General features: G+C 37.9%; 2 protein-coding genes across 2 annotated transcripts; both read right to left on the reverse strand.

Annotated features, from left to right (window-relative positions):
* Window positions 1-3,773: 3,773 nt before the first annotated feature.
* LOC127631936 (scavenger receptor class F member 1-like) lies at window positions 3,774-14,558 on the reverse strand. Its single transcript, XM_052110352.1, has 11 exons — window positions 14,358-14,558; window positions 12,283-12,338; window positions 11,981-12,082; window positions 9,094-9,625; window positions 7,842-8,060; window positions 6,933-7,061; window positions 6,715-6,818; window positions 6,521-6,629; window positions 6,145-6,269; window positions 5,868-5,996; window positions 3,774-5,549 (listed from the first exon to the last, which is right to left on the reverse strand). The coding sequence occupies exons 1-11, from the start codon at window positions 14,456-14,458 to the stop codon at window positions 4,606-4,608; spliced, it is 2,550 nt and encodes an 849-aa protein (XP_051966312.1). The 5' UTR covers window positions 14,459-14,558; the 3' UTR covers window positions 3,774-4,605.
* Window positions 14,559-14,980: 422 nt separating this feature from the next.
* On the reverse strand, window positions 14,981-27,645 carry LOC127631819 (RILP-like protein 1). The gene is made up of 8 exons (XM_052110177.1): window positions 26,952-27,645; window positions 25,592-25,715; window positions 23,484-23,605; window positions 21,713-21,907; window positions 20,399-20,559; window positions 20,174-20,296; window positions 19,994-20,092; window positions 14,981-17,237 (listed from the first exon to the last, which is right to left on the reverse strand). The coding sequence occupies exons 1-8, from the start codon at window positions 27,303-27,305 to the stop codon at window positions 17,096-17,098; spliced, it is 1,320 nt and encodes a 439-aa protein (XP_051966137.1). The 5' UTR covers window positions 27,306-27,645; the 3' UTR covers window positions 14,981-17,095.
* Window positions 27,646-27,894: the final 249 nt, after the last annotated feature.

Here is a 27,894-nt window from a genome sequence, read left to right on the forward strand (position 1 = left end):
TAAAGTGTATAACTAGACTTTTGTTCAATTTAAAATAATATAAATTACAAAAGAAGATTAAAGTATATAAAAACAGAGCTAAGATATTAAATATTAATGAAAACAACACATTAAACAATAAAAAGTAGCTACTAGAATCAAATGATGGTTTCATGTTTACTCTTCACTAATGTTGTGTGGTATATATGTCACCAGCATAGGCGGAAATGGGTTTTGGGTCAGGTCCCCCCCTAAAATATCATTAAAATATGTGTATTGTAAATAATATAATGATATATTCTTAAAATAATTGTTTAAGAAATAAAATAATACAAATGCAAATGGGGCAACACCAAAAATACCTTGGTGTCCCCTTCAAAAATTGCTCTTGAGAATTGTTATGTTTATTGTCCCCCCCCAACATTTTGATGAAATTTTCGCCCCTGGTCACCAGGACACATTTTTTTGAGCTTGATGAGAAGTCGGTATTGCTCGGGTACACAAAGCTCATACAAGACATCTGGGAAATTATATGTCCAATAGACGCTGCCTTCACTCGCATAAACTGCCAAAGAAAGACATACATCTTTAAAGTATGGAAATCCTCACACTTAAAGGGATAGTTTACCAAAAAAATTGCAATTCTGTAATCATTGACTCATGTTGTTCCAAACCTGTATATTAGACAGGTTGTTAGCCAAATATCAATCATCATTAACTTTCATTGAATGAAAGTGAATGCTGACTGAGGATGTCAGCTTCTAACCTTCTGCCTAACATCTCCATTTGTAATCCACAGAAGAAATAAAGTCATAAGGGGTTTGGAATTGCATGAGGGTGAGTAAATTATGACATCATTTTCATTTTTTTTTAATTACCCTTAAAATTCAAAGCATTGAGAATTTCAAGTATTTATTTTAGACTCGCATAGAGGGTTTCTTTTTTTAAAGGTTGGGCCTTACTTAAATAAATACATTTAGATTGAACTAGAGTATTTGCGTCTGTCATTCACTTCATTATTATTATTATTATTAAACATATATTCATGAATTTATATTTTTAATATAAACTTTAATGTAATATAATGTATTTTTATAGAGAATAGATCTCTATACTGGGAGACTATGGCTGATAGGGACATCAGCGCTGGACAGGAGTTTGCTCAGATGTTCGGGCAGGACTGGTGGTGACGTAGTGACTGTTACCAAAGGCATAATGATGAAAATTAAGACTACAGATACAACCCATCCGAAGACACAGCCCATGACATACTACGCAGGAGCTGGCACTTACTATGAGTCTACTTCTTCAAAGGAGGTACTTCAAATGCATATCATACTTTTCACAGCTGTTGAATCTTTGATTGCTATATTAAAGGGAGCTGGGCTAACTCCAAAAGGCAGGGACACGGAATGGGTTAGCTTTCTATACTTAATTTCTCATTATTCTATGCTTAGATCTCTGTACTTTTGCTGGTGGTTTGGAGCTCCCGCGCCTTTTTTGGAGCTCTGGCTGCAAAAGTTGAAAAGTGATCAAAATAAGGCGATAGAATGGTGACTTGTCAAATACCCTACTATACACATTCCTTTATGCATGCATGTTCATTTTAACCTAACATCTTCATGGAACACGTTATTTGTCATCTACCGAGCTATATACAGTATATACTGCTTCTTTTTTAGTGGTTTCTATTTAAAAAAAAAAAAAAAAAAAAAAGAAATCTGCCCATTACGTTTGCAGTGGTTTTATGGATGTTTTAAAGTTATGACAATGGGCATTTTCATAATTTCGCCTAGGGCCCCACAAACCCACGGGCCGGCCCTGGCTGCAGCCATATACCTCAAGAAATACTCGGATGTTCTACTGTTTCGGGTTAGATATTGAGGTGCGGATCGACTGGACACTTTATGCTCACATAATCCTTAGGGAGCTGAGGAGATGTAAAGTTCGAACCAGTGGATTAAAAAAATAATGCTGTTGAACTGTGTTATACAGATCTTCTCAACTCTAGGTGGTGGCGTAGTGGGCTAAAGCGCATAACTGTTAATCAGAAGGTCGCTGGTTTGTTCCCCACAGCCACAGCCCCACAGCCACCACCACTCCAGGTTGCTCCGGGGGGATTGTCCTTGTAATAAGTGCACTGTAAGTCGCTTTGTATAAAAGCATCTGCCAAATGCATAAATGTAAATGTAAATGTAAGTGATATATCAAGAAAGTTTTTTCTTTCGCTTAAATGGTGCTTGTTTAAAAAAAAAAAAAAAAACAGATTATTTCCACGGTTGTTGTTCTTCCATCTTGTATTCAGGTCAGCGGTCAATACCCACATCCCCGGATAAATTACATCCGAAACCTATTCATCAAAGGTGTGCCGTCAGGGCCAGCAAGGCCTTCTCTGCTGGCCTAGAGATTGTCAGAACCAGAAATTTTTTTTTATAATTTAATATTTCATTAGTGCTATATGTATTTTACAAAGTTTGTTCCTATCAGTCTATATTCATACTACTCATGCATGCATACGTAAAAGAACGTACTGTTTTACAGTCCGAGATGTACGTCCTTCATCAAATACATACTGTGAGAGTATGCAGTTTTGTGCGTGCATGTCTTTGAAGGGAAGGGTTTTTTTCTAATTCAATGGCTGGTATCGCTTGTAAGCAATAGATACTGTATATCACTTATCAATTTAAAATTCCTTTTGAAAATCATTAACAGTTTTATTTTGCATTTTGAGTAAAATTGTGTTTCTTAACTGCTTACTGTCCCGTACTTTTTTTGCAACTTTATGTAGAAATGTTAATTAGTCTGTGTAGTCTCATGTGGTTCTGTGTTTGTCCTATGTTATTTTATGTAGCACCATGGTCCTGGAGGAACATTGTCTCGTTTCACTGTGTACTGTACTAACTGTATATGGTTGAACAACAACAAAAACCACTTGACTTGACTTGACTTTCTTTGCTGGCAATAACCAATGTCCTAATACATTTCCAGTCTGTGTTTTGGCATGATTCATCTGTTCATTGTGGTTGTGTTCTCTCCAAAAAGCTTGCAGATAATTTAATACATCCACATATCCCTATATTACAAGTAATCAATGTCAAGCTGCAAATAACTGCACTGTACTGATGCTTGTAAGGACTAATCCAAGAGAAAGAGATGCCAAATACCAAGATAGGCATTTCCACAGCAACACATTAAGCTTTAGCGAAAAAGGCTCTTCTAGGAGAAGCCGGAAGTATCTGTCCATCAGGTTATTTTAGGATATATTTTCCCCTTAAATCCATTTGTATATTACATTGTGTTATTTCATCATTGTGGAGTTCATGTTCTCGGTCAGATTTGATCCTTTACTTACTTTTGGGTTTTAGTTCAACATTTAGCTCAAACATTGAGAAGGATATAATATAACTGCAGGCATTGCTCCAAAAAGTGGTGGAAGCTCCAAACTGCCATGAAAGATATAGGGAACCCCTTAAGTCTTTCCCTAACCTTAACCATGAGTAAAGTGATGCCCCCCTTTTGGAGTTTGTACCGCCCCCTTTTGGAGTAACAACGCCCCCTTCTTGAGTAACTCCATCCCGTTTTGGAGATTTCACCCCTATTTGGAGGTCTCTGGCCTGCAGTTAGATCTACTTGAAAACATTTAGAGAAAAGTTTCAAATGTAATGCTTTTAAAAGAAAACATTAAACTAATAAGTAATTTCTTTATTAAAAGAAAAAGCAACAATTTAATGGAAACCATAATGGGAATATATAAATAAATGTATCCCTAAAATGCTTGTCCATTTTTTCTGGTCATGCAGTTGCAAATCTAAGCCTCAGTACAACCTAAAAGAGAAATTAAGTATGGTTGAAAAATCTGAGACCACTAGTGAAAATGCTTCTATTTTGCATATACTATTTTGATACAAATATCCGCTTAACAATTTGGGTGAAAAGTTGAATACAAAAATTGACACGAATTTGAGAATTTTTTATTATTTGGAATGTCCTCTTTCGGCTTTAATGACATCAAGCACTAGAGCTGACATGGACTCAACAATTTTGTGCAAAACCTGATGAACCATTTTGTGTCATGATTCCTGTGTGCTTCAATGGAAGCAAGGAAATCTGACCTTTCGTAAGAAAGACATTAACAGTCAATGTCACAAATTTTCTTATTTGATTAGCGACCTAGAATTTTTGTACAATTTGAGCCATTACATTGTTTAAAATGTTAAAAGATCCTAACATTTTGAATGACAGATTTTCAATGTGGCATGGCTGCAGGTGCTGTTTAGGGGCGTTTCAGTCCACGAAATTTGTGCACCAGTAAATTGGATTTTATAGATTGGATGTCCTGGAGCCATCACTGGCTCATTCTGTCCTTCGTGTGGGTGGTTGATCTGACAATGTAAAGATGAAAGCACAAGTGTGCTAACCATACATTCTTTGAGAATTTGATTAGGTTTATGTCTGATATTGGATACTATGAGTCATTTAACAGGTCTGCTTCAGACAGTATATCTGCAATACGGGAGTTGGCTATATCCCATAACATTTTGAATTCCAGATTTCTGACTTTTGGTTCCCACTGTAGATCTCTCTTTAATTCTTAACTCTGAGATTCAGGGATTATGAATGTTTATGTTAAAGATGTTTATGTACATTCTCGTAATTTGATTCATTTTCCACTTGTTCCACTACTGTCTCATTGATGATAATCTCTGAGGAGGTAGAGATCCCTTCTAATGGAGCCACTGTCTCATATGCATGCTCTGTTGGACAACCTGTCTGACTTATAGTTTCTGAGTCTTGTTCCACCAATGATCTGTGCACTTCGCTCTCTGGAACGCTTATTAAAATGGAAGACAGGGACCTTTTGAGAGTTCTGTTCTCCTGGGAAAAGTCTGTTGGCCCCACTGTACAGGGAGAGCTGATAGAGCTGTGTTTTCTGCGATTAGGTGTCCTCATGACCACTTCTGCATGGCCTGACCCAGTAGCTTGCTCCCACACACTGGCCAGTGCTCCTAATTTCCTCCTTGGGGGCTTGACAATCACCTGCCCCCTGCCATTGGGCTGGGTGGCCTCCTGTCTCTGGAGGCTGCCCAGCCTCCGCAGCACTGCCTTCACAGGTCCCTCTGAGCTGGACACTTGTTTAACCATGTTTGGGGTCTTACCCACAGTCACATATACAGTTGTCAGTTCTTTTGCATCTGAATCTGTCTCTTGGTCCCCATCAGAGGAGCTCTGTAGCTGTGCATTCTCCACTTCGTTCTTCTCTTCATTTTTTGATTCTATCTCGCTATGGTTCCCCTGTCCTCCTTGCAAGGCAGAGAGCATCAGCACACCCCAGGCTTTGGGTTTTTGAGCAGAGCCAGTCAGATCTTGGATTGAGCATCTGTGTTCTTTAGGGCTAAACTTTGTGCCCTCGGCAAAGGAGACAGAAGGGCGCTTGGATTTGGCAATGCTGGAGGTACGGGGGATACCAAAAGCTTGTGACATGTCCTCACTGCTGAAATTTGTTGGGTCAACGAAGAAGTTGCACTTAGAGTTCAGCTCTTGGAGCTCTCCACCAGCCACAGTTAGGATATCTATGAGATTAGAAGCAGAGAAGAACATTCAAACATGGATCACAAGAAACTCAGAAAAAGGAACATTTATTGCTCAGAGGTTGATCTAGGTTGGTCTTTGAAGAAATTGATGAGAAATGTTAGGTTTAGTAGAATAACCAAAGCAAAAGCCTAATTACAGCATTGGCTACACAAGATAGGTAATTGAGGAACAGGAGAGAGAAAAGAGGAGAGAGAGAGAGAGAGAGAGAGAGAGAGAGAGAGAGAGAGAGAGAGAGTGAGTGAGAGAGAATTAGAAAGATAAAGAGGCAGGTGAATTATGGTGCCAAAGTCATTTACCTTCCCTAGGAGGCTCACAATAGATTGCTTCTCCTTCATCATCTGTTTCAAATGAATCAGTCACCCAGCCAGAGGAAGGCTGTTCAATGAAGCTGTGGTTCAATGTGAGCTCAGGATCATGATGAGAGACTGAAGACACAGTAGCGAACATTGTCACCCTATTTCTTTTAGTCCATTCAACAAAACACAAGATCACTTTTATGTGTTTCTGAGTGACAGCTCCTTTCTGAAGAGATGCTGAAAAGTGTTATGCATACAGAATAAATAGACATGTCACCTGTAACTCTGGGCAGACCAGATGACCAAAGGGTAATACATGGCATGGCTGAACCCATGTTGGACAGCACAGTATAAACATGATGCTTCATGCGGTCTACAGGGTTTCCATCCACAACCGCCACTCTAGGGAACAAATTTGAGAGATCACATGATCAGCCATATAATACTTAACCCCATATAATGGTATACTTTCACTCAATAAATGAATCGCAGCTGACTGCAAATTTCTACAGTCGCATCAGTAACAGTAACTTTTGCTTTTGGGTTATGCTTAATCCAAACCACTAGGTGTCCGTTTAAGTCCTCTGCTGCCATATCTGATAACATCAAAACCAAAAAATGATTGAGTGCACCTTTAAAAGAGGAAAACGTACCCTTCCTTTCCTTCAACTGGACCTGCGCAACAGCAGCAGCAGAACAACAGGGGAAGTATTAAAATCAACAGGGGAATCAAAAGCCCTACTAACAGACCTGTCCTGCTACCTAGTAGACAAACACACATACAGAAAGATTAATATGGAGAATATGGATAACAAATGTATAAACAAAATGTAGGTTCTGCACATACTGTTTGGGCAAGCCCCTGTGGTGGGATGGCAGGCGTGATTCCCACAGTCACAAACAGAAGAGCAGTTAACACCATACAACTGAACGGGACATGTTCTGTTACAGCTACAACAGAGATTGAGTAAGGATTAGAACTCATTCAAATTAAAGGCTAGAAAGGCACTCATTTTAATCCTACATAAAGTCATAAATAAGTTATAAATAACACTGTACGCTCACCTCTCACCCTGGAAGCCAGGGAGACAAATACAACTTCCTGTCACATGATCACAGTGGCCGTGATAGCAGGTTTTACACAGGAAGCGACAGCCATCTCCATAAGTGCCATCTGTACAGGGTTTGTCGCATCTGCAGGGAAGGAGAGGCCCAAAATAAAATTGAGTAAAAATAATGGGACTTCACTAAAAGATGACACCTTATTTTAAAAGGTACCCACATCTGCAAATCTAAGAGAGTGACGTCTTGTAAGTAGTTAGATTATTAATTTTCCATTCAAGAAAAAATATATACTTGGAATAGTTCATCCAAAAAAATTACAAATTCTCTGAGCATTTACTCACCACCATGACAGCGCAGATGTGTATGACTTGCTTCTGCTGAACACAAACATATATTTTAGAAGAATATCTCAGCTCTGTAGGTCCTTAAAATGTAAGTGAATGGTGGCCAGAACTTTGAATCTCCAAAAATCGCATAAAGGCAGCATAAAAGTAATCCATACATGTCTATAAATCTCCACTTTCACTTTCCGAATGTGAAAGTTAAAGTTGAGATTTATGGTAAAAAATAACTTAAATAATGATCTGTTTCTCACCCTCACCTATCATATCACTTCTGAAGACATTGATTTAACCACTAGAGTTCTGGTCACCATTCACTTGCATTGTATGGACCTACAGAGCTGAGATATTCTATTAAAAATCATTTGTGTTCTGCAGAAGAAAAAAAGTCATACACATCTGGGATGGCATGAGGGTGTGTAAATGAAGAGAGAATTTTCATTTTTGTATGAACTATCCCTTTAACCAGATAAACTACAACTGTGGTTACTCTGCGAGAGAAGACCTTCAAGATGATACTTTCATACTGGCAATAACAACCACTAGCTGGATCCCAAAAGATCTGTACCTTGGTCCTGTCCAGCCAGGATCACAATGTAAGCATGCTCCAGTTTCCAGGTCACACGGGTCCTTGTTTCTGCAATGTGGGCAGACCTCCTGGCAATGATGACCATAAAAACCTTCTTGACAGCTCTGGTCACAGTGAGTGCCATTCCACCCTGGTGCACAGGCATCACACAGGCCGTCCTGTATAGAGCAAGGTCTGCCACCCTCACAGTGTCCACATCTACTCTCACACACAAATGTACACACCCATATACATTTGAAAACACAGAAATTAAGGATGAACTAAAGAAAAAATGGCATGCACTCAATAATTAAATATCCACATAAAAATCAAGAACTGAATTTCAAATCATTCAATTGACAGTAAACAGAAAGACTTACATCTAAAGAAATAAGTAATACTTTTCACTTTTCAAATACTGTTTGTTTAAAATGATGTATTCTCAGATGAGCGGAAGATTAGTCATATTATTGGCCTAAAAAAGTAAATTTTACTGTCCGTAATGGTGAATCCTTGACCATAACATGACAATCCAAATACTACAGAATTTTTATCTCAGTAACCCTCACATTATTACACCCTTTCATTTGTGTAATAAATAGATATTTCTGCAATAACATAAATAACCGAAAACTTTTGTGTGATGCATTCACACCAGCAGGTGCCAATATACGGTATTAGTCCACTGCTGTATTCTTACTTGAATAACTGCAAAATATGAACAGAAATTACTTGGTGCACCTTGAAATCTGAACAAATTCAGATTAATGCTGCATTCACATCATGTTGGAATAACTAGAATTATGAGAGGACAATTCATAGATTCTTTTTGGAAATGTTGACATCACATCTAGAAATAATTTCGCTCACAATGCCAAAATGGATCCATGCATGTGTGGCTTTTTATCAAACAGTAAAATATTTCATCATTACATTTCAAATTATGTATATGTTTCTGCCTTGTTAATTGTAGCACACACTTCAGCTGTAACAGAAATGAAAAAGTCGTGCATATGAACATATCAATGAACATATTACATTGCCTACATAATATTATTTTAGGGTAATGGTTGTCACTGATATTTTGGTTCTTTTATATGACATCACAACTGTCAAGTCAGTGCTTTCATAGAACTCTGGGTTCACGAAATGTAATTATGACTTCTACTAAACTTTTTACATGTTGGAATCTCATAATTACAGTTATTCAGACATGACAGGAATGCACCATAGCTTTCACCAAAATCCACACCTCTTCTTACAGCCACTCCCGTAATTTCCACTGCTGCAGGGCTCCTGGCATAAAGGCAAATTGTAACCCGGGTGGCACAAACAGACTCCAGTTAACGGGTCACATTCGGCATGGCTCAAATTACAGTTGCAACGGCGATCGCAGGATGGACCCCACCAGCCATGCAGGCACTGACAGGCCCCTGTGTGCTGCTGGCAAGGGGACAAATAGCAGTTGCAACGTAAGCTGCACTTTTGGCCCCAGAAACCTTCATTACAAAAGCAGCGTCTGGTGGCTTGGTCACAGGTAGATGTGCCAGGATAGCACTGACAGGCCTTGGAACATGTGGATGTCCACCATCCCTCCTCACAAGTGCAGTTGCCATAGACCGGGTCACATTTCCCATGACGTCCACATTTGCAGCTGTTTTGGCAAAGGTTGCCCCAGTGGCTATGCAGACATGAGCACTCGCCTGTGGCTGAGTCACAAACACCACCAGGGTGGCAGGGGCAGAGCTCAAGGCAATCAGGCCCCCAAAATTCAGGAGGGCAACCTGAAAAAATAAATAAATACAATTGAATTTCATGCATTATAACCCAATGAACAAACAAAAATCACTTTTTAACAATTGCAAATATACCTGTATTGTAACTAATCAAAATTTTGAATAATATATATATATATATAATATGAATAAAAAGTTTTATGAAAGAAAACCACTTTCAGTTTAAATTTGACAGAGATTTGGTGTACATTTATGTCTAGCTAAAAGATACAACACTTTACAATAAGGTTGTATTCGTTAACATAAGTTAATGCAATAGTTAACATGAACTCACAACACTTTTACAGCATTTATTAATCTTGGTTATTGTTAATTTCTCTATACGCTAATAAGTTTTTTCTTACATTTAAAGTTGTATATGTTGGCATTTGTTAATGCAATTTGAATGAACACTGAACAATAGTATTTTGATAATTTAACCAAGATTAACCCTTTCATACTTACCATCATGTGTTTCTGTAACAGCTAGTTACGTTACAAGCTGCTAGATTCAAATCGGCTTTCACACAGACACAGGCTGCGCTAGTCAAGTGTCTGTCATTTATATTCGCTCAAACAGTTACTCATACAGGAGTGCATACCACAGAATACGTTTATTTTATATACAGACATCCATTTTATAACTCTTCACCAAAGTACCACGATACAAAATGTACAGCTCCTGTATGCAGTCAATACATCAAACGTAATCTGCCTCTGATGCATGCTCAGAGTCATTCATCAAACAAACAGCTACTCAAAGAGTCTTTTCAAACACATAATATGTTTGTTGTGTAACAAACAGCCAAATTGTCAACAAAGTACCGCAATAACAGTTCACAGCTTGTCACAGCCATCATATCTAAACGCGATCTTCCCATACATGCAGCCATGTCTACTTATTATGTGCAGATGTGGTTCATTTCTACAAACAGCAACTCAAACAGTCTTTTCAGGCATATGATACGTTTTTTTTCTGAAAGAGACAGCCAAACTATCACAAAACAACTACGAGAACAGTTTAAAACTCGTATACTCACAGATACTGATCAAGTGTTATTATCCATGCAGGCAGCCAAGTCTGTTTACATTTGTGCTTGTCACACACACACACACACACACACACACACACACACACACACACACACACACACACACACAATGTCTGAAATGTCAAACAGTGCATATAGGCAAACCGGACTGCTGATATTATTAGTTCATTTGTTTTTACAGCTACAAAAACTAAGTAAATAATACAAACTAACTAGTACAGCAGACATAACCCATTTGTTCATCTTTATTGTATTATATACAGTATTTTTTTATGACAAGAAATGTAAAAAAATACTCGTCTACACTCATGAAAAGTTTAACAAAGTCTCTAAAACATCATTGTGACAGGGCGGAGGGCGGGGCCGGGTCGTGATGCTACACACCCAGCCCCTAATCAGACTAATCAAGCCTCAGAGAGGGATAAAGGCCGACTGGAAGCTGCAGTGGGACAGAGAGTGAGATTTACAGGCAGCTGTCCGACACCTTTGTGTGTTTGTTTAAGTTCTTCCTTAAAATATTGTTTATATTGTCAAGCCTCCTTCTCGCCTCCTCCTTTCCCTTAACCCCTTTACAGTCATTGTTCCTTGTTAGGTGTTTCTTCCGGCACATTTAGCACTGTGGACTTCAAGAAAGAAATGTGTAAATATTTTTTTATTTTATTTAAATATTTTTTGTGCACTAACAATGTCTAACAGTGTATGTACATGTAAATTGTATTTCTGTAAGTCGTGAAAATTTTCACCACACCTCAAATTTTTTATTGTTTAATAGAATTTCATTGTGAGTGATGGAAATGACAGTATTTTTAATAAAATGGCTTTGATTGGCTTTTTGGTATGGTTAAAATGACGGCACAACTATGATTCATATAAATAATTTTTACACAGTTGTTTATTTCACTCTTTGTTTAGAATATCATAGTGTAAAACATTAAATCATTTGTATTTTGTAATGTTTTTTAATAGTTTAACATTGAAAGTCTGAATCTTAAAAAATAAATAAATAAATAAATACATATTTGAAAAGTACCAAAAATAAATAATGAAGGCATTATTAAAAAGTATCTAAGTCTGTTTTAATGTTACATTTAACAAAAAAAAAAACATTTTGAAATCTTTAGTTTTCATAAAAATCAACCCCTGGCACATGAAATTGCCTCAAAATTGTTAGTTCATGATACCTAATACATTAACTAATATTAAAGAATAGAACATTATAGTAATGTGTTACCTATACAAGATCTTGAAGTTACAAGAGCCCAAAAGAAGAGGCATTAAACTAGAAACCTATTTTCCCAATGATATTACTTACGAGTTTTGCACTGGTAACCATAAAATCCAGCTTTGCATCGACAAAGTCCAGGATAAACACACACTTCATCCTGCAGACAGGCTCTGTCCCCCTCACAGAGCGCTGAGAAAACAGTCAAGACACTACATCATATTAAATGAAACCTGAAATCACAAATAAAAGCATAACAAAAACTACACAAAACTGCTGACAGCTACAGACCTAGAGGAAACAAACCACTTGTGTCCTGTGCCATCAATAAAATAAACATAGGAAGACATTTGTGTTAAGACTACATCAACAAAAATTACATTGATACTCACGAACAGTGCATTCATCACCATGCTGGCCCCATCCAGAACAACATGTGGGAGAATTCCTGTTAAGAAATTACTGTATTTCATTAAATATACATATACACTGGGGTCCAAAATTCTGAGACCACCAATGAAAATTGTAAGTTGTATTTTGCAAAATAATCATAAATTGTATTATCACTAGAGATGCACCGATTGCAATTTTCTTGGCCGATTTCGATTTCCGATTTTTTGCTAGTGTGATCTGCCGATACCGATTTTTTCCGATTTTCTTTCTAAGAACTATTATTGACCACATATACAAACAAAATCTACCTTTCTTCAATGCTAAATGTTATTTTCATAATAAAATAAATTATTAAACATTACAATTTCCCCCAAACTGCACTAAGTTACAGGATCTTCTCTCACTTAAACAACTCTCAAAATAAAGTGCTCTGTGACTAGAAAGAGGTAGAAATAACAATTAACTGCAAATGAGTTGCTTTATATAACAGATGTCATTTTCCAAAAATTTTATAAATGGACCTTTTTCTCTTTATTACTCATCTAATAAAACAATTCCAAAGATCTGAAAAACTGAAGTGTCCAATACGTTCAACTTACGTTAGATGTACAAATATCAGTTGTAAAACTGAGCACTGCTTCGGGAACGGCTTTGCATACCTGTCAACACTCCCGTTTTTCCCGGGAGTCTCCCGTTTTGTTATTTCTCCCAAAAAAAACTCCTGTAATTTGTATGGCCCAAACCACGTTTGGTGGTTTGAATACGTTTGAATAATCACATCAATATATTATTCCAAGGTGGTGCAGTTGCCAGATCTTGAATGAAACGCATCCTACTCACACAATCAACACATCATACACATTACAAATCATTTATGACCACAATCTGACAACCAATAGCGCTGTTGATATCTGGGCAGGCAGTAGACGCAGGATGTCAAATCAAGCATCACTGGTAGATGGGAGGAGAAGACTCAGCTGGTACTCCGGTGAAAAAAACTAAATATACATGTACATTTAACAACAGCTGGATGGAAGAATTGAATTTCATATCCTGAAGCCATATCGACAATGCCCACGCCTTTTGCAATGTGTGTCGCACTGATTTTAATATCAGACACGGTGGGAAAAATTACGTTAAATCACAACGGCACAATTTCTATAGTACTATTTAGCCTGCCTCTGCCATCCAGCACCCCCCTTCCCCTCTCCTGGATTTGTGTACCCAAATGTTGACAGATAACAGGCTGCGTGTGTTACATGACACGAGATTAAACAACTCAGGCAACGCGACTTCGGAAAGTACAGGCTACTCTGTATCGAGGAAACGTGTCAGATTTCTGAACTCTCTGTCCTCAACTATGGAGAACAGCTGGTCATCCAGGGCCATGAATTCCATAATTTTCCTCGTAATAGCTTTGGTCTTTTCGCTGCTCATACCAAGGAATGATAGGAGACGCTGCTGACTTGTGACTGGCTCTGTGCTCTGGCTAGCTTTAGCCACTTTCACTTTTTAGCTTCTTTTTTAAAATGAGCATTTTCATCTTCCACGCCAATTACATGTTTACATGCAGCTGTGACGTTATTGCCTGCGCCGCTGGCAACAAAACGGACCGGCTTGGAATCGGTAAGACGTGAGGCTGACCGGCCGGTTACCGGTCCGGGCCGAGCATGCGGAAAATCGTCTAATTCCGGTCCTTGGCCGGTCGATCGGTGCATCTCTAATTATCACCTTAACAATTTGATTGAAAAGTTATACACATATTATATGTTCAATATAATTAATATAATTTTATGTACAATATTCATATTTAGGGCCGTAGCTGGTGGCGTGAATGTGGTAACAATTCTAGGGGCCCAAAGGTCCAGGGGGCTCCACAACAAATTCTGAACTGTAAGTTTTAATAGGAAAAGGGCCCAGAGCAATATACATTATTTATATGTACATGTAATTGTACATATAGCCTACATAATTAATATTATATATTGAATTGACTAAAGATATAAATACAAAAAGAGTGTAGATGAGACTGAAGAAGACCTAGACAAACATTTTTAACATGAGAAAACAGTACCTGGTATTGAGGCAGACATTCTTCCCCATTGGAGAGAGTTTCTGAGCTGTGCACAGACCACACATGAGCATCAGTCCAAATGAGCTCAGAAAGGTATCCATCCCCTTTCTTCTCAGGATCAAGGGAGGAACCGTACCACCAACCAAAACTAGACCTCTTCTACCACCACAGGACCAGTACAGTACTTCTGGAGCAGAACAGATCCAGTTCTACTCTGTCTTACTTGCTAGTCTCTATCTTTGGAAGTCTGTCAAATAATGGGCTCTCCAATTCCCTTTGTTTCCTCTGCAAGTTTCCTGAGGAAGAAAAGGCAGCTTCCTCTAATTCAATAAGTCACTGGTTGTTTAAAGAAAAATGAAGTCCCAGATTTCTGGGGGAGGAGTAGGGTATTTTTAATTGTGAGTATGTGTTTGTGTGTCTGCCAATCCACACCAATTACTTGCGCTCTCTCTTTTTCCTTAATACACAGACAAACTAACATGAATTTAAAAATAACTGCATTTATGTCATCTTTAAGTGGTCTTTTTTTAGAATACAAAGTAAAAATAGGAAGCAAAAATAATTACTATAATATTCACTGGTCAAAAATCACATTTGCATACTTGACAATAACATCTCAAGGCTTTAATTAGTTTTAAACAACTTTATAGTAACAATTACAATAACAAAGATTAACTTTATGGATGAGTCACAGACAGCAAACAAGTATGGAATTACTTTTCACTGACAGGCCTTACATGCGGTAAGAAACATATGGGAAAATATAATTATCTCTCATTTCCTCTGGAGGAAACACAGACAACCTCTCTATCAGGGAACACCTAAATAATCATACATGTAATCCAAGTGGACTTAAAGCATAAAGACATGCACACATACTGTATGTCCACAGTGAAAACACACAGTAAATCCATCTCTGTGGTCCACTCAAATCATAACACGTACTTTACACGAAGTGCAATGGCACAATAGCTGAAACCCAGACAAATGGCTGAGGATGGCAAAGTGCTGGCTCATTAAACAGATAGAGCAGACAATAAACACTTCATTTACTCTTTATGCATTGCATACTTTTCTTCTTACACAGTTTTTATTTATTTTTAACATAAGGTCAACATGAGTTTATGTGAACAAATGGACACAGAGCTCCACAGTGCTGACATTGATTAATGTAACCAAATGTTGGATGCAAATGATTTACTCACCTACTAATTCATACAAATATTTAAAATTATTATACACATGGGCATGCTAAAAAACATCCTTAAAAAGATACAAAACTGACTCTTAATAAGGGACAGCAAGTGCTTTGTAAGAAAAAAAAAATAGTGGATGAATACTCATACAAAATACTCTAATGCCCCCTTGTGACATAAAAGGATCACTGTGATTATCACTGACAGTGATGGAAATACATATCAGTATCTTTGGTTAAAATCAATATTAAATATACTCTATAAAAAAATAACTGCTAAAATTCTCTGTACCTTAAGAGCAAATTAGAAACGAGTCTACCTTGACATCTGTGGTCAATAATGCACTAGGGCCAGGTGCAGTATGATGATTAAAACACTGTTCCAATTGAATTTAAGTTCTCCCAGTATGCAGTCTTTCGAGGTGATGTATGTCATTTCTGTGCCACTAGTTGCTCGAAATAGAATTGCAAAAATAAGGATTGTTTACAGACAGGTTTCCCAAACACTTCTACCACCCTGCCCCTGTCTTACATTATTCAGAAAACTAGGCTCATTGTACATAGGGGCCACAGTCTGTTCCTGGCAGGAAGCAGACACTCTAACCCCATCCCCACCCTAAACCTAACCATATGGAATCTGTAAGGCAGAGTAGCCTACCAGGAACAATGGATGGCACCTTCCGCCAATCACAGAAATCTAGTCAATTAAAACCAAGTAGGCACAGCTGCAGACCAGAGATCTCCGAATGGAAGTGGGATCTCCAAAAGATGGTGGGGTAACTCCAGATGGGGATTGGATTACTTCAGAAGGGGGTTGGGCCAGCTACACTTCCACATCTGGTTAGGGTTAGGGGCTCTGTATTTCTTTTCTGGCAATTTGGCGCTCCTGCGCCTTTTTGGAGCTCACCCCTTAGCTATATCCTTCTCCACTAACAGCTTATTACAGATAGTCCAGCCCCAAATGCACACCTCTGGATGAAGCAGATAGATGAGCACATTTTGGAAAATGAACAAAACCATTCTTTGGGGCAGACAACCTATACAAATGCTTACTTATAGTTGTCTCTGCATATTAAACTGGTATAGTAAAAAATATTTAACACAAAAAATAAACACTTCACCAAAGTAACAAGTATTCTGTGACTGACAGTCACAGGCCGGCATTTGAATGACCATCAGTCACTACTCTATCGGGTAAGTTAACAAACGTTTTTTTTGTGCATAAAAATGACTGCACAGGCTACAAATATTACAATACCGTGTTTGTAACCCATTACACTGTTAATACTCTTAATACAATCGTCTGCCCATTCCCTTGTTTAATACCTAAATAAGCTGAAGAACATTTAAAAAAAATCTCCATTCTCTTTTTCCAACCAACGCATAAAATGGATCAGGACTGATGGCAAAAATTACCTCACAAAGGTAAAAATGCCCCAGAAAATCAACTCTAGGGGGCTCAAGTTCATTTCTGATGCTCCTCCAATCTAGACAAGCAATCTCTGGTGGGTGAGATTGAGTGATACAGTATGTGGGATGGTTCTCACGAGGAATGGAGGGATTGTGTTTCCTCATCTTCCTGCTCATCTGGATCGATGATTTCCCATGTGGAGCTGGACACGGGAAGGCCAGAGATCTGGGAACCAGAGGTCCTAGTAATACCGGAGAGTGTCAGGAAGCCAAATCTAAAGGGTAGAGGAAGAGAAGATAAGACGTCTCTGAAATCACTTATATAAGAATGAAATAGGTGCATTTCCTTTGAGCATATGTAGAGTTTAGAGCTGAAAAGTTTTTACTGTCAGCAGCTTTAGTTATAAGAAATTAGGTTATTCACCAAAAACAGTAAACAAACAGAGGGCAAGGTTATTAAGATGCAGAGCTTAATTGAATTAAGAGGCTTTATGTTTTCCCAAGAACATATAGTATGAAAGCTGCTAAGGGCCAGAACATACAGCCATTATACCAGTCTATCAGACTTATGACTACATAAAAACATATATAGAACATCAGAGATTATCTTTATAAATGTTTTTCTATGAAATATTAGGGGTGTTTCTTGTTTTTCCTTGCAGAGTACATTGGTTAAATGCACATAAAACAAAAAATGTATAAGTAACATACAGTGCACAGGTGTAGATTAAAGGGGTCATGACATGAGGAATGACATGTTCCTTGATTTTTTAACATATAAGATTTCATTGGACTATAAAAACATACTACAAGTTTCAGAACTCAAAACTTCCTCCTCACTGTAAAAAGAGCGTTTGTTTAAACCAAGCTGCCAAAATGACTCATTCTAAGTACAAACTAAAAAATTATATAAATTACCAGAACAAAACAAAACATTAAATTATTAAATTACCAAAACAACAAATAAAACCTTAAATTAAAAATACAAATAACCAAACGAAAAATATTATATAAATTACCAGAACAAAAACAAAACCTTAAATTAAATCAAATTAATAAATTACCAAAACAAAAAATATTCAATTCAAAATATAAATAACCAAACAAAAAAAATCTATAAATTACCAGAACAAAAAAAATTATGTAATCAAATTAATAAATTACCAAAAAATAAACAATATTAGGCCTAAGTATTATTGCCTATTATTTTCTATTAGCCTATTGCAGTTCTTTTAATTAACCTTGGCCTATAATTCAGTGAATGAAAAATAATACATTCTCAGAATGTTCTACACTTTCTTTAATCAAAACTAGATACGACTGTCAAAACTACATGTTTAATGCAGAGTTCACTTTTAGAAATACTAGCGTTTTTAAATCTTCCTCTATTCGCATTTGCTGAGCTTCTTCATCAGCAAATGTATAATGCATATATTATCCTATGGCTCTGGCAATATTAACTACGCAATATTAACATGTTGATTAGTTCAGTTAGTGTTTTACATCGTTAAACGTTCAATTCTATTTAAATGAGGACACAATAATCTAGAGTTAAGATTGAGATGCATTGAGATTAAAATGTTGATATATTTATTCAAAATATTTAATAGAGGATATCTGTAATACTGACCTTTAGATTTTCTCTCCCCATGTGAACAGATTATCATCGTGTTTTTTGGACACGTCTTTTAGAATTTCATAACAAACATTTAATCGTGGCAATCACCTCCACACTTGTGTTCTCCTTGGCCATCCCATCATTCATTTTCACTATATGCCAGTTGACGTAATAATAAAGAGACGAAACAAAAGCTTGTAGTTAAGTCAAGCTTTACCGCAAGCTCATCTCAATAATAGGGAGCGTGAAAACAGAAAGTGAATGTAATCTTCGCGCTGGAGATCGAACATTACCAAGTGCTGCTAGATTTTAAATGAGTACATTCTTTCTGTTTGTATCAGAAATTCCATTCAATAGTGTTTAACACTGCTTAATACATGGTGAATTATTGCTTTACGGGCCGATAACAGGTGTTTTGCCCTTTATGGAGCGTTAGTGGAGCGCTCAAAACCTGCTCCTACTCCAGGCAAAATCATCTGCTCCCATACTCTGTGCCACACTGTGGTAGACATTTGCATCTGACTGCCTCCAGGACAACACATCAACGCTTACTTTACCTTATTACTTCCATACCCTGCCCAGCAGTGGTGAGCACTGGGATGACAAGCAGAGAGCAGGTCAGTCAAGAACAAAGAGCAAATCACGACAGTGGGTGTTTACTGTCAAGTCAACAAGGGTGGAAAATTAGCATGTTTTACAAATAATTGACTGTTTTGTGCCAAAAACTACTAATATTATAATTGAACCTCAAGGAACATATTAAATAATAAAAAAGGCATGTTATAACATGCCTTTAAGACTATACAGCCCAACCTGCACCACAAGAAAAACTGCACAAAACAAATATTCAGGCAACCTAAAAATGTGCTACTGGCTTTATTCAAGACAAAACTATTATTTAATACCAAGTTAAGCTAATGAAGTTACATAAATTAAAGCAGTTTTTCAGATCAGGTAGAATTTGCTCCTTAAAAGTGAAGTGTGTAATTCCTGCATCGTTAGCGACACCAAAATTAATTGCAAAATATTACTTTTTTCAAACAAGTTTCCCAAACACACCCGTCTGCAATTAGTTGGCAAACGGGAAGCCCCACCCCAAACTCAAGCCATTGGTAAAGACACTGTTGCTATGTCAGGCTGCTTAACTAAACAAGAATGAAAAAACTCCTTAGAACCACAGCATTTACCATTTTCAATATTGCTTACTTACAGTTGCCAAAAAACAACGTTCGCACAAAATCTTTAACACTCATAATTAATTTACTGTATTTAGGATTAGTGGCTTAGCCTATAAGTCCAATTCAGCTGAAATCCATTTTATTGAAGTAGGTTAGTTGTAAATAAGTAGGCTGCTGTACTGAAGTAAATGACTACTATATGACTGTACTAAAGTAGCATGAATGCAGCACTCACAGGTTTCTGATGCGTGACTCTTGGGGCCTGTTGTCAGTGCTGTCAGTGTCATTGTCTTCATTTACGCTCCTTTCAAACAGTGGACCATCTGTCTCATCTCTGTAACTCAACAAACACACAGTTCAACACAACGGTGGTCACGAAGACAGTGAACTACCAATGCAGACTGCTGCAACTCACGTGCAGCATTCGCTAACAGGTATGCCAAGCATTTTAGACTTGATGACGGTCCTCTGTTTCTTTATGGCGGAGCGTACAGCATCAAGTAAGAAGCCTGGACATCTCTCGTCATTCAGGATTTCCCTAAGGAACACAAAGGAATGTAAAAATTTCAGATTGAGAGAGGAAGTCTTGATGATATAAATGATTAGAGTGCTTCAGAAACATCTGTATAGTCCATCTCACCTTTGGTAATAAGCAAGTTCCTCTTTCACCAGGAAGAGATTGGCTTTCAACTCATTCCTCTCAAAAAGCATATCCCGTACTTCCTGCTTCGTAAAGCACGGCCGATTTGGATCCTTCAAGTCAATGATCATCTTATCTGTGAGGTCAATGGCTGAACTATTCTGAAGGAGGCAAAGGTGGAAGTACAGGAGTTTGTGATACAAATTCCATAAATGTCTGTTTTCTGAGCACAATAGATGATCTGCTATTTCACAATCGTGTACGCAAAATGTCCCCATTGTTTCCTATTCCCTTCCAAAGTGATTATATTGCATTTTATCGTTTGTGGTGGGATCTAGTTTAGTGCATTAAAAATACCCTTTTTGATTTTGCACACGTAGGATTGTGTTTTTGCATCCATATATGCTGATTTTTTTTATGTAAACATGTGCTAGATGTCTTGGACCTTCTGCTTCTCACTGTTTTTTCAGCATCTAACAATTTTTAGATGGCATTTTTTTAAAAAGTGTCTCGAGGGGGGCTTGGGTAGCTCAGTGAGTAAAGAAGCTGACTAACACCCCTGGAGTTCACAAGTTCGAATCCCAGGGTGTGCTGAGTGACTCCAGCCAGGTCTCCTAAGCAGCCAAATTGGCCCGGTTGCTAGGGAGGGTAGAATCACAAGGGGTAACCTCCTCACGGTCACTATAATGTGGTTCGCTCTCAGTGGGGCGCTTGGTGAGTTGTGCGCGGATGCCACGGTGGATGGCGTGAAGCCTCCACAAGCACTATGTCTCTGCGGTAACACGATCAACAAGTGTCTCGAGACATCTGTGTTCTGTTCTAATCTTTGCACATCAAGATTTTCAGTTCAAGAAAATCCCCCTGAATGCCCCCTTTTTTATTCTTCAGTCCTAAAAGCTTATTTTATTTACTGCTGCATTCAAATAATTTTTCTTAATTTTGGCAAATGAAACTGAATATTCATCAAAAGTCTAATGGGTTTTAAATGTCAGAATTTAATTAAAAATGCATCCCAAATGTTTCTAACCTGAAAGTGTGCTGTGCACAATCATGTCCTATCCACGACAGCGAGGACATACATGACCTATATTTGCATTGCCCAACCAAACAATGAAGAAATGAGGCTACATAACAATACTTCAACCACACAAGAACATTCAAGCATCTTTCTAATTATGCCTTTAGGAAGTGCACATACACATGCAAATAGCATAAAACATAACCACAGATAGAGTCAAAGCCAGACAAACTGTTGTCAGTAAGACTAATACATAAGCACATATGCACAGAAGAAGTAACATTAACATGACTAACTATGTTAGCAGCAGTAAGCACACTGGCTTTCTCCAGCTGTAAGGTCAGGCGCTCTATCTCCTTCTGTTTCTCACACACGTCAGTCTCCAGGTAGGCCCTCCTCTCCACTGCGCTCTTCATCTGAGTCTGTAAGATGTTCTGCTTGTGTCTGAGCTCTGTATTTATCTTCATTAGCCGGTCCTGCTGCTCCTGGAGCTGCACAACAAAATGTAAACATGTTCCACTTTCACTGTATTGCTAAAAACAGCGTGAACATTCTGGTAAACATCCACTTTCGTGTTCCATAGAAGAACGTTTTACAAGTTTGAAACTATCCCTTTGAGGTAAATAATGATTTTGCTGGGATTTTTTTCTGTTCTGAAAATGAAGAGAAATAGGCCTATTCAATCTAGTCTCATTAGAATGAACGTAACTATAACTACATTTTTGCAAACTAAGTTTTATGTGCCACGTTCTATGTTTTGTCGTAGTTTCCTGGTGAAATTAACACTAGACACGCTACAACAACAATGTGTTTTATTCACTTTCACACAAATCACAACTAAAACGGCTTATGACATTATAAAAACGTAGTTTTCGCTCTATTACTCACACACTGTTATGTTATGATATTGTGGCGAGCAGGGCAGGGCCGAGTGGCGTCTGGGCATAGTGAGGCCAGGAAGATAAGTGGTGAATGAGGTCCACCTGCATGCCACACCGGTCTCGCTTTCCAGTGAGGGGCGGTGGGAGTATTTAAGGGGAGGAGACAGATTTGTGCGTCTCTCTCTCTCTCTCTCCTGTCTGCCGCTGTCTCCTCTCCTTGGACCTCATTCACCACTTATCTTCCCAGCCTCGCTCTACTCAGATGCCGCTCAGCCCCGCCCTGGTCGGTATCAAAACACTTTTACGATAACGCATAATTTGAAAAACAACACATTTTAACACTTGTATGTCAGACACACCTACATTTACACACTTATTCCAATGTGATTAGCTTCCGCAGAAGTTCACCTGACAGAGTGTAGGACATTGCACTCGAAAGTCCGCAGTTCGAACCCAGCCAAACATGCAAGCTGACATGTGAGTTGAAGTGGTTGCTTCAGAAAATGTACTTTTCATATCACATTTTTTTTGGACAGTATCGGTTAGGTGTACCAACAGGTTAGTGTTATTAGGGTCTGTTTTGTTTACCATTTATGTGATTTTAGAACACTGTCGGTTAGGTTTAGGTGTTGGTTAAAGGGTAAGGATGTCTGTTTTGTGTCTACCAATCATTTTGTTTATGAACACTATCGGTCAGGTTAAAGTTTTAGGTTTGGGATGTACGTTTTCCTCGTTAAAATCTCTAATATTTACCTTAAAAAACTTGCAACACCATTTCACTCGCTTTTGGCACCCCCCGCTGGACATATCACTGTGAAACTGCAGCGAAACGTGTAATAAGGCACGTAATTTCATTTTGCAAAATTGCTGCCACGGTCACATAATGTTCATGGATAAGACTTTTTTTAAACCCTTCTTAAAGTTTAGAGTGTTTTTGCACTTCCAAACTGGCAAATTATCCAAAACAGATTTCAATCAGTAAAAAGATGTAGTCTTTGACTGCACTAATCCTTATCATTGAAATGTACATGAGTCAAGTATTAAATGCACTGCATTGCAATCTGGTAAACCACTCATGTCACTCTCCACATCCCACTCCCAAGAACCCTGAAGAGGGTGATTCATGAACTGGAGAGGTACTGGGATCCCCAATCATGATCGTTGAAATGTAAAGAGAGATTCATACCGCTTCAACTTCTTTGGACATGGTGGAAATCTCCTGAACTTTCGCTCGTAACTCATCGCGCTGCTTATCTACTACTTCCTTCAGCTTGAGCATCACCTCTCTTTCCTGGCGCTGTGTCTGATCTAGGAGAGAGATAGCGAAAAATATGGGCATATTACAAAACACTGCAAGCAGACAGTAATGCACCACAACATTTCTAAAACACAAGCATAAAAAGATTAATTGTGTACTGCGATTGTTATTTCCAACCAACTGTGTGATATCTTTACATACTAAACTTATGTCATAGCACTTGTAATGTTATTAATAGCTTGTTTTAACAGCATAATTACAAAATATGTCATAGTTACAATATAAATAAAATACTAGCATGATTGCTTCCCAAAACAAGTGAACTTGTAATACAAGTTAAAAGCAAATGTTAACATCTTCTGGAATCCAGCAACTTCATTGACTCTTCGGAGTTCAGCATTTCTGATTGCTGACTTGCCAGTAAAAAACAAACATGAATAAACCCAGGCCCAGCTTTATTTAGTCGTCACACAAAACACACAGAAACTGACCCAAAGTTACAAAGTTAAAGTCTAGAGGTGGGCACACATGCTCAACTACTGTGTTATGGATTAATATCAAAGAAAGGATTTCAATGGAATTATTTCACATTCAATAATAAATTAGCACTTTAACTGATCCATCACATTCTCTGAGGTACATCCACATAGATACAGACCAAAAGAATGAAGTAGTTACCACAAGTATCACAAGTAGGTCAAATTGAAAGCAGAAAAACAATCTAAACCTAATAAGGTGATTTGATTAAGGTTTCATAAAACATAGTCCTGTTATATTAAAGCATATAACCTGTGCAAAATATAAGCAGTAATTCAGTTTCCTGCAAATATCTATTCCTCTCTGATATAAGGATGATAATCATATTTTTTTTTCAGAGATATTAAGAGGGACCTATATTATATCATTGTGTTAGTGATATGTTTAATGTGGTTTATTGTGTGTTGTGTCTCCCTGTGTATTTCCTTGTCCCATTCGCTCTCCATTTAAGCAGAATAATGATTCCCACCTGTTGCTCATCACCCATGATTGGCTCCGCTCAGGAATGGAGAGTATAAGAGGCCCACAACTCTTTCCACCAAGGAGAGAGACACACAGAGAATATTTTCTCCTGCACTAGTATTTTGATCTCTTGGTCCAAGCGGTTCAATTGCTGTGTGCTAACGTGAGTAAGACAACAGTCTTGTCAGTTGTCTTTAAGTAGAGTTGATTAACAGAATTGTCATTTGTAGTTGTTTAATGTTTATATTCCTTTGGGTAATGCCTTACAGTTGAACGTGTAACTTCAAGTTTATTACCTCAGTTTTATAACAATTTGAATTTTAAGTAGTTTGTGTTGTGGGATTTAGTAGGGAGGTGGACACCATTTACTTTGAAGCATTCTGTTTTCTCTTGGTTATTTATAGAGAGTGAGTTGGGGAAGTGATTTGTTTTTCTTTTCCTTTTTAATAGGTAAGTCACACTCTAAACACCTTTAGGAAGAATGTCTTTAGTTATTTTGGCCGGTTGCACTCCTGGAGTTTTCAGTTTATCCCACTGTTTTCTTAAACTTTGTTATATTTGACTATATTGTGTGTTGTGATCTGTGGTTACTCTGGGACCTGGAGACCGGATCCCTTTTGCACTCTCCAAATACATTTGTTACACACCTTCCCGTACCCCTAGACCAAGGAAGGTGTGCCGTAACAATATCATGACTACCTTTCTAAGTTATTACATTTTGGACTTTATACTGTACACAACATAGAAATACATTAATTGCCACAACATGGAAAGCCTGTAAGGTCATTACTTTGAAAAGTCAGCAGGGTTATAATATTTCTGATACTAAATTTGTGTAATCATGAACTATGTAATAAACAAGGTAAAGGTTTTATATCTATTTTAATAATCCCAATATGTTTTTTTTTTTATTTACATACAAACTGGGACTCCCCATTAATCCATTTGGATCACACATCTCTTTTTCTGTTCCAAGAGTGTAAGATATCAATGTAATTGATATTATACCATATTTAGGTACTGCCAAGGTAATTTACCTTCTTTGGAGTGTGTACATTGCAAGCGGTTTAGAAGCTCCTGGTTCTCTTCCTTGAGCAGAAGAACCTGAGCCTGCAACCCATCTACAGTCTGCTTCAATCTCTGCTCTTTCTGATGCCAGTCCTGCAGCAAACAAAATGGTGTCAACACAAATATCGACACAAGCACTGACCACTGTCACCCTGACATTACACCAGCTTCAAAAGCAGATAATTTACAAATCAGCCCTTTCTACTTTTATATGCAGCTCCACCATTTGACTTAGTTGAGAGTGGGTTCTATTTAAATAGATGGAACATGATGTTCTCAACATGACAAAAAATTGAGGGTAAGACCAGAAATGAACTCCTTCCTGACAGTTCCTCAAATTAAATACAAGGATTAAATGCTACGAATGAAGAAATTTAACCCTTTAATGCATACCTCGGGTCTTAAGTGACCAGGGACTTCATTCCACTCCCTGGACCTCATAAATGTTTTGGAGCTATGCCCACACCTCTTTTCAGCATAATGTAAAAAAAACGCTAAGTTACCAAAAATGTATAGGGTCATCAAAGACCTCAGATATGTAATAGTGTCGCTTGTTTTTTGCGCTTCCATACATATTATTATAATTATTTAATTTCTATATATGTTTACCATCAGGTGTGTGTATGTATGTGTATATATATATATATATATATATTACAAATACATTTGTTTACAATACAAATGAGTACTATATTCATACAAATTACTACTGCTGTATATCTCCTTGATTTTGGGGTTGATGTTTCAGTGATCGACTTGATTTACGTTTGACGCTGCTATTTGACGAAGAACCAACGTGGAAGTAAACTATAGCAAGTGTAACACACAAGCAGTTGCTATTTGAAAAAGCAACGTCTAATTAAACTACATAGCAAGAGCAACACATGAGCAGTATAATATGACTATTGTCATTTAGATATATATTATTATTTTCTAATAGTCTTTTTGACTATCTGGGCATTTGGTATATTCATTTGTGATAGGTGTGCATGCTGGATCGCTAATTAATAATATTTGTCGAAACACCCATTTAAGGGTTAAACAGAGGAACATAGTATTACGTAACATATACATATTCGTTTAAATAAAACAATTACAATGTTGTTTTATGTTCTTCGTAATGTCGCTACGCCACTTGACAGTTTTGGAATGTTTTGGCGATTTGTTTATTTTTTGAGTTATTTTTTTAATTGGCACGTCGTCAAAAGACGTCAGTCTAGTTTGTTTACATAGATTAACAACAGAAAGCAGCGCGGACAGACGCAAAACACGGTATGTGTGAACGGCCCCTAACACGTTTGACATGTCGACATGTTTTCGTGCTCCTACCTGACTCTCCGCGCTGACGCTGGTGTCATCGCAGCCCTTCACAAGTCGTTTCTTCTGCTGTTGTACCTGTAGCGTTTCAAAGGCCTTCAATAGTTCCTCTTCTTTACATTTATGAGCTTGATTTCTCGCAGCGAAACTCTCCAAGATCTCCAACACTTTCACTATGTGAGACACCAAACCCTCCACACTCGCCTTTCCGTAGCTGTCGATGAGTTTCTCCACTTCGGATCCCACCACTTTAGCGATTTCATACACATCGTCGACAGTCATAGACGAAAACGCCCTGCCGAAACATGATTTTGTCTTGATTGTATCGTTTTGTTTTTGCTCGACCGCGATCGAGCAAGTCTCCATATTGCACTAGAAATGAACTTGTAATAAAACGGCAACAATCGAAAGTCCTGTTGTAGGCAATGTCTATATTTTTGTCCGGTTGTGCTTCAGCGAAAACGCGTATCTTTTTTCGTTTCGCATTTAAACACATGCATTTTCACTCCCGACTATTTTATAACTGCATGCATAACAGAGACGCGATCATTTCAGCCTTTGTTGATACGCTCCGATAAACACCAGTGTGTTATAAAGCTGACATATCCAGTGTTAAACGTTGCATGTCCGAACTTGAACTTCGCACCCACATGTGGAGAAGCGTTATGCCCGGATATGTTTGCATAGTGTACTTTTCTCAGAGTAGCGGAATTGAGGTACATGTATGGCAGCCCAGTGGATGTTTGCCATGGTTCCACCCTCCTCCTTTTCTGACCAATGTAACCCGAGAGCTTTAAGGCAGCACGTGTTCAGAGCTCAGCTGCTCAGTGGACTGGAACATATGCATGCAGATTGGCTTTGCTCTAAAGGCATACTGTGTCCTTGCATTTCAGATAGAGCAGCTACTGTTCCTTAAGGGATGGCTCACATAAAAATGAACTGTAACTGACCAACA

The sequence above is a fragment of the Xyrauchen texanus genome, chromosome 38 (assembly GCF_025860055.1).
Source record: "Xyrauchen texanus isolate HMW12.3.18 chromosome 38, RBS_HiC_50CHRs, whole genome shotgun sequence".
NCBI classification, from domain to species: Eukaryota; Metazoa; Chordata; class Actinopteri; order Cypriniformes; family Catostomidae; genus Xyrauchen; species Xyrauchen texanus.

Bases quoted from the DNA above. Each gene is read 5' to 3' on its own strand.
- LOC127631936 (XM_052110352.1), bottom strand. From the start codon at position 14,458: ATGGATACCTTTCTGAGCTCATTTGGACTGATGCTCATGTGTGGTCTG. The intron at 6,819-6,932 runs GTGAGCGTACAG...TCTCTGTTGTAG, and splicing joins CCTGGCTTCCAGGGTGAGAG to CTGTAACAGAACATGTCCCG. The intron at 6,270-6,520 runs GTACGTTTTCCT...TTTGTTCCCTAG, and splicing joins CCAGTTGAAGGAAAGGAAGG to AGTGGCGGTTGTGGATGGAA.
- LOC127631819 (XM_052110177.1), bottom strand. From the start codon at position 27,305: ATGGAGACTTGCTCGATCGCGGTCGAGCAAAAACAAAACGATACAATC. The intron at 25,716-26,951 runs GTAGGAGCACGA...TGTTTGCTGCAG, and splicing joins GCGTCAGCGCGGAGAGTCAG to GACTGGCATCAGAAAGAGCA. The intron at 20,560-21,712 runs GTTAGTCATGTT...TGCCTCCTTCAG, and splicing joins TGCTTACTGCTGCTAACATA to AATAGTTCAGCCATTGACCT.